Source organism: Ursus americanus, chromosome 23 (genome assembly GCF_024610735.1).
Source record: "Ursus americanus isolate L20-20 chromosome 23, mUrsAme1.1.p, whole genome shotgun sequence".
Lineage (NCBI taxonomy): Eukaryota > Metazoa > Chordata > Mammalia > Carnivora > Ursidae > Ursus > Ursus americanus.
In genome coordinates this window covers 39,026,349-39,039,654 of record NC_142149.1, presented here as the reverse complement: position 1 = coordinate 39,039,654, position 13,306 = coordinate 39,026,349, and the positions used below count along the sequence as shown (strand labels likewise).

The following is a 13,306-nucleotide window of genomic DNA, read 5'->3' as shown; positions in this document are numbered from 1 at the left end:
CTCCAGAAAGGCAATGAACAGCAGGCCTGCGTGGAGAGAAGGCGGGAGAGAAACAAAGGCATATCACAAAGGTCATCTGGTCACTTGAAAAACATGTATTTACTCTCCTTTCCCTCACTTAAAACTTTTGCTGCGGTCAGTTGTGATTCTTTCTTGGCAAATGATACTGCTTGAAAGAACTGCGGAATAAAAGCTTCTCTTTTGTTCCTAACAGTCCTTTAGCACCTACATTTCTCCAGCGGCCCCTGCGCACTTCTGTGGACCCTTCCCACGCTGGCTCACACATCCTGAGAGAAGCTGACGGAGGGCGCTGCTGCCCAACCCCCAACCCACCCCCCAGTCAAAAAAAACCAAGACTGCCAAAAGCAGAAGCTCAAGCGGCCCCGTGCATCTTCCAAAATGTTTAAGCCTGAAATGCCCAAGCCCCACCCCCCGCACCTGCCCCAAGTCAGTACATTACATGAACACTTTCTAATTCCCACAACCCAAAGTGCCCTTTTGAGCCTTCATCTTCCTTGGTCTCTCTAGATAAAAGATGACCTGCCCCCCTCCTTACAACTCTCTTCTTCTTAAATTTGGCTCATGTGGCGCCTATGCTCCCCTGGTTTCCCTCCTCCTCCTCCCTGGCTATAGCCTGGCTCGTGGATCTGACCTTTCCATCTATCCTTTCCTTGCTAATGTGCCATGAGGTCCTGTCCTCGGTCCTCTCCTTACTACATGACTTCACAGAACGATCTCAACTTCTGTCAGTGCTATACCACCTACCAAAACCTCGAACATCCCCACCACATTCCCTCCCATTCCTCCCTCCCTCTTCCTCTCCCTTTCTGACTCCAGACACGTATATGCAATTGTTGTTGACTATTTAGCTAGAAAACAAAAAGCCAGAGAGAGGGAGGATAAGATTGCTAATTTCCTATATTTGAAAGACAGGACCACAGAGCAGACCAGAACCAAATGGGTAGATTTCAACTCAAAAGCAAAAGAGAATTTTCTAACAGAGCACTAGCCAGCAGTGGACAGGCCCCTTCTGAGGTAATGAGCTCCCACGACTAGAAGTGGGCAGAGAGGATTCCTTCGCATAGTACAAGGCCAAACTAAGCAACATCCAAGTTCACATCTGCCCGTGAGATTGACACTTCTCTGCTCAGCGTTCAGAGATTTGAAAAGAAGTTTTGTTGGTGTTTTTTGTTTTTCATTCTTCATTATAGGACACTGGCTAGAAATCATTGCAGTATTTCCCTTTATTCAATTATTTTTTAAATAGCCGCAATTTTGTCTATCCAATAACGTATCCTACGAACTTATTTGTCATACACACTCTGGTTTTGAGAGAACAAAATTTACTTGGTCATTGATTGAAGGCTTCCAGATTAAAGCACAGTTGGAGGGGCGCCTGGGTGGCTCAGTTGTTAAGCATCTGCCTTCGGCTCAGGGCGTGATCCCGGCGTTATGGGATCGAGCCCTGCATCGGGCTCCTCCGCGATGAGCCTGCTTCTTCCTCTCCCACTCCCCCTGCTTGTGTTCCCTCTCTTGCTGTCTCTCTCTCTGTTAAATAAATAAATAAAATCTTAAAAAAAAAAAAAAGTTTCTCTTTTTAAAAGTTCTCCAAGGGGCGCCTGGGTGGTGCAGTCGGTTACGCATCTGACTCTGGGTTTCGGCTCAGGTGGTGATCTCAGGGTTGTGAGACTGAGCCCCACACAGGGCCCTGCGCTCAGCATGGAGTCTACCTGAGACTCTCCCTTTCCTTCTGCTCCTTCCCGCCACTCTCTCCCCGTCTCTTCCTGAAATAAAATGCTCTAAAAAAAAAAAAAAAATTTCGAAAGCAAACTGCCTGTAACTCCGTCACATGATCATTGTTTCCATTGGCTCGTGTTAACCCTTATCACTTGCGTATGCAACTTCATCTTTATAGTATTATCAGAGCAGTTTTTTTTTTTTTAAAGATTTTATTTATTTATTTGACAGAGACAGCCAGCGAGAGAGGGAACACAGCAGGGGGAGTGGGAGAGGAAGAAGCAGGCTCCCAGTGGAGGAGCCCGATGTGGGACTCGATCCCAGAACGCCAGGATCACGCCCTGAGCCGAAGGCAGACGCTTAACCGCTGTGCCACCCAGGCGCCCCTATCAGAGCAGTTTTATAGTATGTATTTTCACGGACTATGTCATTAGTATTTTATCATTTCATCACTTTTTCCTTCCACCTCATCCCCTCAAGATAACCGATGTTCACGGCCTGGAGGGTTACCTTCTACATCCTTCCCGGTCCTTGGATCATTCAACAGGCCTTGGATCATTCAACGGGGGGGGGGGCACCAGAGCCTTATTTAAATCAGAACAATTGACTCAACTCCCTCTTCCTCTTGTTCTCCCGACATACCCAACTTTCTACATCCTTCCTCCAGTAGACCCTATTGCCCTCCTACCCAATTTGCTGGAAACAACCAGGAGGAGGAGCCACAAAGATTAACTCCTAAAACACAAGAGTGTCCTGATTCTCAGCTGCTCCTCGGATCGCAGCAGCAGCACCTGGTGAATTTCCTTTGCTCCGCCTCTAACGCACATGGGCTTTTCATACGTGTTTTCTTCCCTCCCTCCAACATCCGTACACTCGCCCACCTCACGGCTTGTGCTTTCATTCGCTTTTATTCAGTTTCACTGCTCCAGCTTACACACGGGCCAACACAACCTGTCAACAGGACAGCCTTGCCGTTCTGCCATTCTCCTCAAGCCCCCGACGTTGCCTGGCTCAGTTTCCCAAGTTCACCTTTTCACACCAGAAATGCTCATTTTCACACTGGTCTAATCAGATCCGGCACCGGGAGGAAGAGGAAAGACAGAGCAGTGTGGTGAGATGGTCTACGACTGTCTCTTTAGCAAAGATAGTGGAGGGGACATTTTTTTCTCCCTAGGATAGTTTTGGTCATGAGGCCCCTCACAGCAAAAGCCACCGCTTTCCCTCATAAGGTTCTGCCCTGCTCACACACTTTGTGGGGCTTCTGAAAAATCATTTAAATGGTTAAATGTTCACTTGACGGCTATGGAGTTGACTCCGATTTCAGACCTGAAACTTGTTCTTGATTCAGCTTCAAGAGGGAGGCAGGGAGGTAAGAAGACTCCCTGAGCCGGCCAGAGAGGCAAAGGCGACTTAGTCTGGCACCTCACAGACCTGCCAAGGCATGGCCCCCAGAACCCACCTCTAGGCTTGTACCCACAAGGGGGTGGGCAGCCAAGGAAAGCAGACCGCAGAGTCACACGTGGGGTTCGGGCATGGCTCTGCCATTTCCTGGCCCTGGGATCTTACAGAAGTCAAAACATTTTGAGTCTTTTTTCCCTTATCTTGAAAATGACACAACTTAAGGGTGTCTGGCTGGCTCAGTCAGGGGGAGCATGCAACTCTTGATCTCGGGGTTGTGAGTTCAAGCTCCACATTGGGTATAGAGATTACTTACAAATAAAATCTTTTAAAAATAAAATAAGGCAATTAAAAAAATAGTGACTTCATATCATTGTAAAGAGTAAATGATTAAATGGAAAATAAAGGTTTAAAATCCTTTCATACCAACAGAGGGCTATATAATTGCTGGTTTAACTCATTTGCCATTTCGTGTTCCTTCTTACCAAAAGCCCTTGTTAACCAAGTAAATGGTGACTTGTTCATCAACAGGAATAGAAATCAGCCACACGGGGCGCCTGGGTGGCACAGCGGTTAAGCGTCTGCCTTCGGCTCGGGGCGTGATCCCGGCGTTGTGGGATCGAGCCCCACATCAGGCTCCTCCGCTATGAGCCTGCTTCTTCCTCTCCCACTCCCCCTGCTTGTGTTCCCTCTCTCGCTGGCTGTCTCTATCTCTGTCGAATAAATAAATAAAATCTTTAAAAAAAAAAAAAAAAGAAATCAGCCACAAAGTCGCCAACATTTCTTGGATTCTAATCTCTGCCCAAAACATTATTTTCTTTCCTAGAGTAGTTTTAAGCATCCGAGTACCTCCAATCCTTAAAATGTAAGCCAGGGACTTGCACTGAAGGAGTAAAGCTTTGCTGGTAAGTATCCAATTAAGGGGGGGGGGGGGGAGTAAACAAAAGCATATCAAATTTTTTCTACCTTTATTTATAAAGAACACAACTCCTCCTGACACAGACACAAACACTCACATGTCCCAAGGAGGAGCTCATTAAAAACAACAACAACGACAACAACAACAACAGAACTGGAGGACATCGGGACCTCTGTTAACACCAGTCTGTGTGCCCAACTCGGGGATCGCTGGGAATGTGTCCTCAAACGTGACCGCTCACCTCAATGAAAGGAAGAGAGACCTCCATCTGGAGGGTACGCCCACCCACCAGGCAAAAAGCTGCAGACTCAATCTTCAGCATCATCAAACTGTCCTGTTTCGAAGACCATCTTGGAATAATGGGGTATCAGCGGAGGTGGATGGTGCCAACTGGGGTCATAGATCATGTCTCCTTGCGGGGCACAGCACACCCAAGGTTTGACCTCTTGAGAAATGCAACCCTGGATGTCATCGGCATCTGCAAGCAGTTTAAAAAACAAACAACAACAACAAAAAAATTAAAGGTAGGAGGGGAGGAGAGACAGATAGCCAAAAAGTGTCTAGGGGACAGGCACCTGCAGCTCAAAAGCACACACACAGAGCCCTCCTTGGCTTTTGAACGCGTGCGTTCTGAGGCACCCCCCAAGCGGTGCTTCTCGGAGGAGGGCCCTTAGCAGTGCAGAGGCTGCAACAGCACTTTTGCCTGCAGCTGCCAGAGTCACACAGATATTTTAAGAGAGTCAACTACAAAATTTGCATTTTTTCCAATATGAAAGAGAAGCTGTCACAGGCACTTCAGCCCTGTAACAGGTATCAGGCTAAGCTCACGGACTGGGTCCGTCTTCCAGAATGTCTGCCTTTGGGGTAATCCGGGAGGAGGGCCTCCGAACCTTGGTCTAGGACCAGAGAAATGCCACACCTACCATATGGATTCCCTTGATCTGCCTTCAACTCCAAGTCCCAGTCCTCGTTAAAAAGATCAGCAGCCTGTTCCTTGGGTGGACAGTCGGACACCCCTTCTGACAGCTCCCAGGTATTCAGGTCCCCATCAGAATCCTCATCATCCACAACAAAGCCTTCCTCTTCCGAGTGGGTACCCTCGCCATGGGTAGGACTACCATTAGGGACACTCTGTGCTCCACTGGCTGAGAAATCAACAGAAGGAAGAAGGTCTTAAAACCACTAGCAACGACACAGGACCTACTCCTGTGCGTGGAAAATGTCTGGCAACCTTACTGAGAGGGCAAGAGTAAAACAAGGGTACAGAGTTCTTTAGCCACCTGCGCACTTAAAAAAAAAAAATGTTGTTCTGTTTACCTTTTTCGAAGAAGGTTGATCATTTTTTTCAATAAAACGTTTGCCTTAAATGAGGCCATTAATTGCGAGGTCTTGTAATTCACACAGGGAATCAAGCAAATCAAGCAGAGTTTATATGTTTAGGTAGTTTACAGGTAACTAAGGCAAAAGGCATCTGGAAAATGACAAGCTTTCACAATACACACTTGAATTGAATTTTTACTCTTCTATTCCTCTCTTCATCCTCAAGGAGCACAGGACAAGGGGTGGCGGGAGGAAAGCAGGCAGAAGAGCAGAACCCATCCAATCACAACAGACAGCCACCACGTCTCCTCCTCCCAATACCGGGGAGGGCTGGAAGGTATATCTTCAAAAGGTCTCAAAATAATGGAGGAAAGTCTGGGGGAGGATAATGGACCTCCCAGCACATCGTGCTATGGTGATGCCAGGTCGGAGCTGGGGAAAGAATCAGCCTCAACACAGCCATGCTACTAACACTGTATAATAAAGGCAGTTATAAGCGAAAAAGCCATAGTTGAGGGCACGGGCTCTGGAGCTGGACAATCCCAGTCCGTATGCCAGTTGTGCCAATTAGTCACTGCGTGACTGAGCGGAAATGGACTCGACCAAGTCCTCAAGAACTTAAACACAGAGCTAGCACGCAGCCCAGCAATTCCCCTCCGAAACAGATAGCCCAAAGAATTGAAAACAGGTATTTAAGCGAGACGTGTACAATAATGTTCGTGACAGCACTGTTCACAATCACCAGAAGGTGGAAACAAACATTCACGGGATGAATAAGCAAGCAAGATGCAGCGTATCCAGATGATGGAAGGGTTCAGCCATAAAAAGGAATGGACTGATTCATGCTACATGAACGAAACTTGGACATACTATGCTGAGTGGAAGAAGCCAGACATAAAAGGCCACATGGGCTATCATTCCACTGACGCGCAACTCACATTTGCCTGTCCAGTACTGGGAAATCCACGGAGACAGAAAGCTGATCAGTGGTCACCAGGGGCTCGAGGAAGGGGGCAGGGGGTGTGGCTACTTATCGGGTACAGGGTGGTGGGGTGCTAAAAATGCTCGGGAACTAAACAGCCACAGTGGTTACACGGCGCTGTGACTCTACTAAATGCCACTGAACTGGATGCTTTGAAACTGGTAAATGGCACACTTTAGGTGCCTGACCATATTTTTAAAAAATTTTTACTCTGTGCCTCAGTTTTCTCATCTGTAAAGAGGAAGATAGGATTGTTGTGAGAGCTGTTTGTTTGTTTGTTTGAAGAAGGCGGGAATGGGAAAAGAAACACTTGGAACTGTACCTGGCCCTTACTCAGCACGTGTCAGCTGTTGTAACTACGTCTACGTGCGGGCACAGTGCTTCCTCCAGACCAGCACTATCCAACACAAGTTTCTGTGATGATGGTAATACTCTCTCATCTGCGCTCCAACAGGCTGGCTGGCAGGAGCCACATGTGACAGCCGAGCACTTGAAATGCGGCTAATGTGAACAGGGAACTGAGGTTTTCATTGTATTTAACTATAATTCGCTTAGATTAAAGAGCCCTAGTAGCTGCTGGCTAGTACAGCTGGAGATCCTCCCACCCGAGCCTCAGAACTGCCCTGTGACGTAAGCATCATTATCCCCATTTTAAAGAGGAAGAAAGGGTAAGTGACTTATCTAAGGCCACAAAACCCGAGCCCACGCGAGAGCTGAAGGTGGATGGCTCCAAAGCCCATACTCTTGCCACTGCCTGAAGCTGTCTTTCTCTGGAGAAGGGTAAGGTTTGAACACAAGGCCAGGAGTACCACACGAGGGCACCGTGGAAACACCGGGAAGAAAACGCAACTCAGCAGCCAAGAGAACTGGCTGGAAAGAGGAGACCAACAAGACGTAGGGACGGTCCCTCTCCTCGCTCCCTTGGTCCCTCCCCACATCCACCCCCCATCTCCACCGTCTACTTGCCTAGCCGATCCATGGCCTTCTCGGTCTCTCTCTCTTGCCCGGAGGGGTCAGTGGGGGCAAAGCTGGCCTGCAGGAAGAAGAGACGGTTACCCAGCACCTGGATGTGTGGGGTATCCCCGGTATTAAGCTACCAGCTCACAGCCCCAAACCCACCCTTCCATCCTCACCTTCGTGAGAGTGGGTCCGGGGCTTTGCAACCCCCATTTCTGTTTTGCCCTATGAGATGCAGCAAGGCCTGAGGGAGAAGGGCCTCGCTCCGTCCTATTCCTGCAGACACCGCCCCAGCGACACTTCGCCCCCAGCGGCAGCAGCGCCCCCCTACAGCAGCCTCGCAATCCAGTTTACGGTTTGCCAACACTGGTGGAGCCAACCTCCTCGCTGGGCCCTCTCGTCAGGGGTCTGAGTCCCAGGCCCTCAGGCCCCCCTCCTCCAAGCTCGGAGACCCCAGCAGTAGCTGTGGGCAGCGCCTCGTCCTCAGAAGTTGGAATTTCAGCTCTGCAAAGCCTCTCCTCTGAGCCTGTAAATTTTAATCATTCCAGCCTCATTCCTTCCTCCCCTCAGCCCTAGGGTTGGTAGCTGTTTCCTGCAGTTGCTACCGCCATGTTCATTTTTACCTTTTCAGTGACTTCACTTTCTAGCAAATTCTGTCTCCTGATATTTATGGGGGCAACAAAGCTGTAGTCCCTAAGTGATGATGAAGGGAAGTCTTCTTCCCCTACCGCCAACCATATGCTTCTCTGCTCCCATCACTCAAAAGTTCCTGAAATCCTATCACCTCCAAGACTGCTTTGTAAATGGAACAAGAAATGTCCACAGCCTGCATAAGAAAGACCTGGTTTCAATCTCAGCTCTGCCATTCATTCAGAGTGTGACCTTGGATAGATCACTTCAACCACCATGCCTGGGATTCCTTCTCTGGAAATTGGAGATGACTGCTCTGACCTTACAGGGGGCTTATGATGAGATAACATTATGAAAACACCTGGCACGTAGCAGGTATGTAATATTTGTTGATTTAAATCCGCCTTCTTTTCTCCTACACCTAAAGTGCACTTGGCACCTGCCCCAATCAGCTCATGACCTAGTCCTCCCTAAATTTAATGAATAAACACCACCTCCTGTAGTCAGTGACAACCCTCGGTCACCACTGCAGGTCAGCTAGTGGCATCTCTTAGATGGATCACTGCCATAGTTCCCGCCCCTCCCACTCACCCACCCTGTCCAAACTTAACAGTATCAATCACCACTTTGCTCAAAAATCTTCAACAGCCCTCCATATGGGAGCATAAAATTGGCCATGGCATTCACACCACCCATCACGGCCCCTCAACCTGTTGAGCAGAGCTCTCTCCCTTGGCCCTGAGGCTCTGCCACCCAAGCTCCCAGCCATGTGCCCTGTCCTTCCTCACCTCCACGCCTCTGCAGGCACCACCACCCTGTCACCTTGGAGAGGAAGCGCACATCCCTTCCTGCTACGTCCTGACACAATTAGTCTCATCCCATCTGCATTCCAAGGCAATTCTAAGTCTATCACTTCATTTTTCCTGTCTTACTCGGGTTTAGTACCATCTTTGATGCTTAAACAAGCTTTCCATTCCTCCCTTCCGTTAAGAGCCGTGCCTACAGCGGCAGGCACGAGGCCAGGCGCCGGGTTAACAGCTCTCAACAGAGGTTCCTACCCTCTCCGAGCTCACCATCCAGAACTTACTAACTGTAAACAAGGGCAGGTGATGACTGTAATAACGGTCTTTGAAAAACCAGGAGCTGTCTGGCGCGCAAATGAAAACAAGTTTCTGGAAACCCTGCGTCAAGCCGGGCCTTTGGTTTCAGTAAACAGAAAGGGAGAGAGCGCATCAGACATCATGTGGTGCTCAGGGTGAGCCGTGCATCCCCCACCCGTGGTCACAGGTCCCTCGGGGACAGCGCGCTCCTCGCCGCCCTCACCTGGCCCCGGCCCAGGCCCCCGGCAGTGTCCCCCAACTCTCGGTCGTCAGCATCGCCTCCCATTCGGCAAGTACGCAGAGGCGCCCCCGACGAGGCCAGCCCGCCTTCCCGCCCCGCTCGCACCCCCACGCCCTCGGCCGCCGCGGCCCGGCGGTTTCCAGCGCGAGCGCGCGCCCAACCGGCGCTCCCCCGGCCCCGCGGCCCCCGCCCCGCCCCGCCTCGCCTCGCCCCGCCCGGCCCGCGAGCCCCGCAACTTCCCGCCCCGGGCCGCTGCGGGCGGCCGCGCTCACCTCCGGGCTGAGGGGCGCCTCCCGCGCGCTCGGCAGCAGCGGCCCCCGAGGCGGCTCGGCGGCCCCCAGCGCCCGGGCTCCGGCGGCCTGACGGTCCATGCCTGGTGGCCCGCGGCTCGGCGCCCTGGACGCTGCTCGGCCACGTGACGCACCCGCCTGGCGGCCAGCCGGAGGATACGCCGCGGAGGGGCCAATCAGCCGGGGGTGCTCCCGGCCGAGGGGGGCGGGACACGGGTCACGAGGAAGCCAGGGGCGGGGCGGCGCGGCGCGAGAGGGGCGGGGCGCGCGCGGTTGCCCAAGCCCCCTACCTACGGGTCCCTGGATCGGATTTTTGTCGCTCCTGCCCGTGCCCATCCCAGCGCGACAACTAGCTCGGTCTGCAGTGCCAACCGTTATCCCTGCCCCACCACGCTGGTTGTGCTTCGGCCCCCAAGCCTCGAATTCCTGCTAGAATATTCAATTACCCGACTCTACCTGACAAAGCTCAGCTCTCAAAAGTTTGAATGCAATGGAGCTCCAACCACATTTCACGCTCTCCTCACGGGTGTTCGTAGAACGCAGGCTGGAATGGGACTATAACCCACCCACAAATGGACATAGCCAGTGATTCTCCACCCTAAGTTAATGATGGTTCTTAAAGTTAATGGGTTAGAAACCAGGACAGATGATGATAACAATGTGCAGACACCATGACACAGTAACCCTAAACATTCTGTGCTGTCGCAGTAGTCTGGCCTGGGCTATTTTTTTAATGCTCAGAGTCTGGCCCTCTACAGCCTGAGGGCAGCAGCAGGCAGGGCCTGAGTTGGGGATAAACCCAACTCTAAAGTCACCCTTCCCTGCCTTTCCCCACGCTGCCCAAACTCTTCCTAACAGACCTGCTCGGGGTGTGATAATCATTTTAACAATGAAGTAGCAGAAAAGCTAGAAACTGGGATTCCTGCTCACGAGGCCACCTTATGACAGTCTTTGGGACACTGGAGAGCTTATTCCTTCATCTCCCTCAAAAATGCAAACCAAAAGACATTTGAAAAAAATTAGTGTAAGGGGGGATGGACAAAACAGGTGAAGGGGAGTGGGAGACACAGGCTTCCAGTCATAGAATGAGTAAGTCACGGGGATAAAAGGTACAGTATAGGAAATACAGTCAATGATATTGTAGTGGACTTGTTCAGTGACAGATGGGAGCTACACTTGTGGGGAGCACAGCATAACATATGGAGTTGTTGAATCGGCTATGTTGTACACCTGAAACTGATGTTTATATTGTGTCAACTACACTCAAATTTAAAATTTCACATAAAAGGGGCGCCTGGGTGGCGCAGTCCTTAAGCGTCTGCCTTCGGCTCAGGGCGTGATCCCGGCGTTCCGGGATCGAGCCCCACATCAGGCTCCTCCGCTGGGAGCCTGCTTCTTCCTCTCCCACTCCCCCTGCGTTCCCTCTCTCGCTGGCTGTCTCTCTCTGTCAAAAATAAATAAATAAAAATAAAAAATAAAATTTCACATAAAAACTTTTCCTACTATTAAAAAATTTGAGCCTAACCGTTGATACACAGTACCTTTTCTTTCCTCTATGTAGACTTTCCTGCAGAGAAAAGAATGTGACCAATTAATGCCTGCTCTGTTCTGACCCATGAGTCGTTTCCCAAATCTGGACCGAGGTCAACACTCCACTAGAACTTTTAACGGTGGAAATAAAAGCTCTATTAACTGTAATGTCCAGTATGATAGACTTGTGGCTGTTGAGAACTTGAAATGTGGTCGTTTAAATGAGAAAATATTTAATTTCAAAAGATTTAAATTGACACACATGGCCAGAAGCTACCACATCTAACAGTGAAGCTGTAGGTGCACCAGCTATAAATGTATCTTCACAGCCTGCAATGGTGAGCCCAGATACAGGGTTGTGACGACGCCAGGGTGAGCCACCTTCACAGCCTTGCTTTAAGGAGCCAACCACCAGGGGGCGCCCGGGTGGCTCACTCAGTTAAGCGCCAGACTGATTTCGGCTCAGATCTCAGGGTGAGGACTTGGGAGCCCCCACAATGGGCTCTCCGCTCAGCGGGTAATCTACTTGAAATCCGCCTCCCTCTGCCCCCCCCCCCACTTTTCTCTCTCTCTTTCTCTCTAATAAATAAATCTTAAAAAAAAAGAGAGAGCACCAACCATGACCCTCTTTGCTCTCATCTCTTATAATCATGTATCTATCTCCTTCCTAAAACAAAAATGCCATATTCAGGATTTAGTATGTTAAACTTCCTTCATGGAAACGAGAAAGAGGAAATTTTTCTTATTTTAAAACAAGTGACAAGCAAACAACATTTGGAGTACAAAAGCTCAAAGTAAAAATGTCCTAAAACAGATTCTAATATCATAGGAACTTAGTATGTAATAAAAGTAGTACCACAGGGGCACCAGGGGTGGCACAGTCAGTAAGCATCTGACTCAACTTCAGCTTGACTTCCGCTCAGGTCATGATCTCGGGTTGTGAGACTGAGCCCCGAGTCGGGCTCCCCACTCAGCAGGGAGTCTGCTTGAGATTCTCTCTCCTCTCCCTCTGCCCCTCCCACTCATGCTCTCCCTAAAAATAAATCAATCTTTTTTTAAGAAGAGGGGGAGCCTTGGGGTGCCTGGGTGGCGCAGTCGTTGGGCATCTGCCTTTGGCTCAGGGCGTGATCCTGGCGTTATGGGATCAAGCCCCACATCAGGCTCCTCCGCTATGAGCCTGCTTCTTCCTCTCCCACTCCCCCTGCTTGTGTTCCCTCTCTCGCTATCTCTGTCAAATAAATAAATAAAATCTTAAAAAAAAAAAAAAAAAAGAAGAGGAGGGGGAGCCTTGGTGGCTCAGTCAGTTGGGCATCTGCCTTCGGCTCAGGTCATGATCCCACGGTCCAGGGATGGAGCCCCCCAACAGTCTCCCCACTTGGTAGGCAGTCTGTTTCTCTCTCTCCCTCTGCCGCTCTCCTTGCTCATGTGCACTCGCTCTCTCTCTCAAATAAATAAAATCTTTAAAAAAAAAAAAAAAGTACCACAAATAAATAGAGAGAAAAATGACTTGGCACAGTGTTATAGAAAATTTAGTTAACTGCTTGGGGGGGGAAATGAGTTGTCTTCAGCCACAGGAAGAGTTTTCAACAACAAAAATCATACACATACCAAAATATCCTCTAGGAATCAAAACACACACACACACACACACACACACACACACACACACACAAAAGCTACAGGCAAATTATTTGCAATAAAGGGGAGAGAAACTAAAAATTACTATTTAAAAATTCTTTCAAATTAGTAAGAAAAAAGTTTAAAAAACAGTCAACATGAAAAAACAAGAGAACCAGGAAAAGCACATTACCTTCATTAATAAAAAAATGCACATTAAAACAATGACATACCACTTCTCACCTATTCAAATGGCAAAAAATTTTAAATATAATACCCACTGCAGGTAAAGGTGTTGACTTTCCTACACTGCTTCAAAATATTCTCATACATTGCAAACTGGCAATTCTTTAAAATAGTTATATCCTTTAATTCAGTAATTCTACCATCAAATGTCAATCTCCTAAAGAAATAACCAGGAATGTTAAAAAGATTTATAAGAATCTTCATCAACAGCATTTATAAGAAAAAAATTAGAAATGACAAGGTCCAACCACAAGAGATTAGTAAAATAAGTCATGGCTCATCTGTACAATGGAATGTTAAAAATTCATTAAATGTTTTTTAAGGCTTTTTAATGACATG

The 13,306-nt window shown here is 49.0% G+C and overlaps 1 protein-coding gene across 1 annotated transcript; it reads right to left on the bottom strand.

The window, feature by feature from the left end:
* Window positions 1-4,086: 4,086 nt before the first annotated feature.
* On the bottom strand, window positions 4,087-9,713 carry COPRS (coordinator of PRMT5 and differentiation stimulator). The gene is made up of 4 exons (XM_087854627.1): window positions 9,557-9,713; window positions 7,319-7,389; window positions 4,978-5,195; window positions 4,087-4,532 (listed from the first exon to the last, which is right to left on the bottom strand). The coding sequence occupies exons 1-4, from the start codon at window positions 9,653-9,655 to the stop codon at window positions 4,363-4,365; spliced, it is 558 nt and encodes a 185-aa protein (XP_087710753.1). The 5' UTR covers window positions 9,656-9,713; the 3' UTR covers window positions 4,087-4,362.
* Window positions 9,714-13,306: the final 3,593 nt, after the last annotated feature.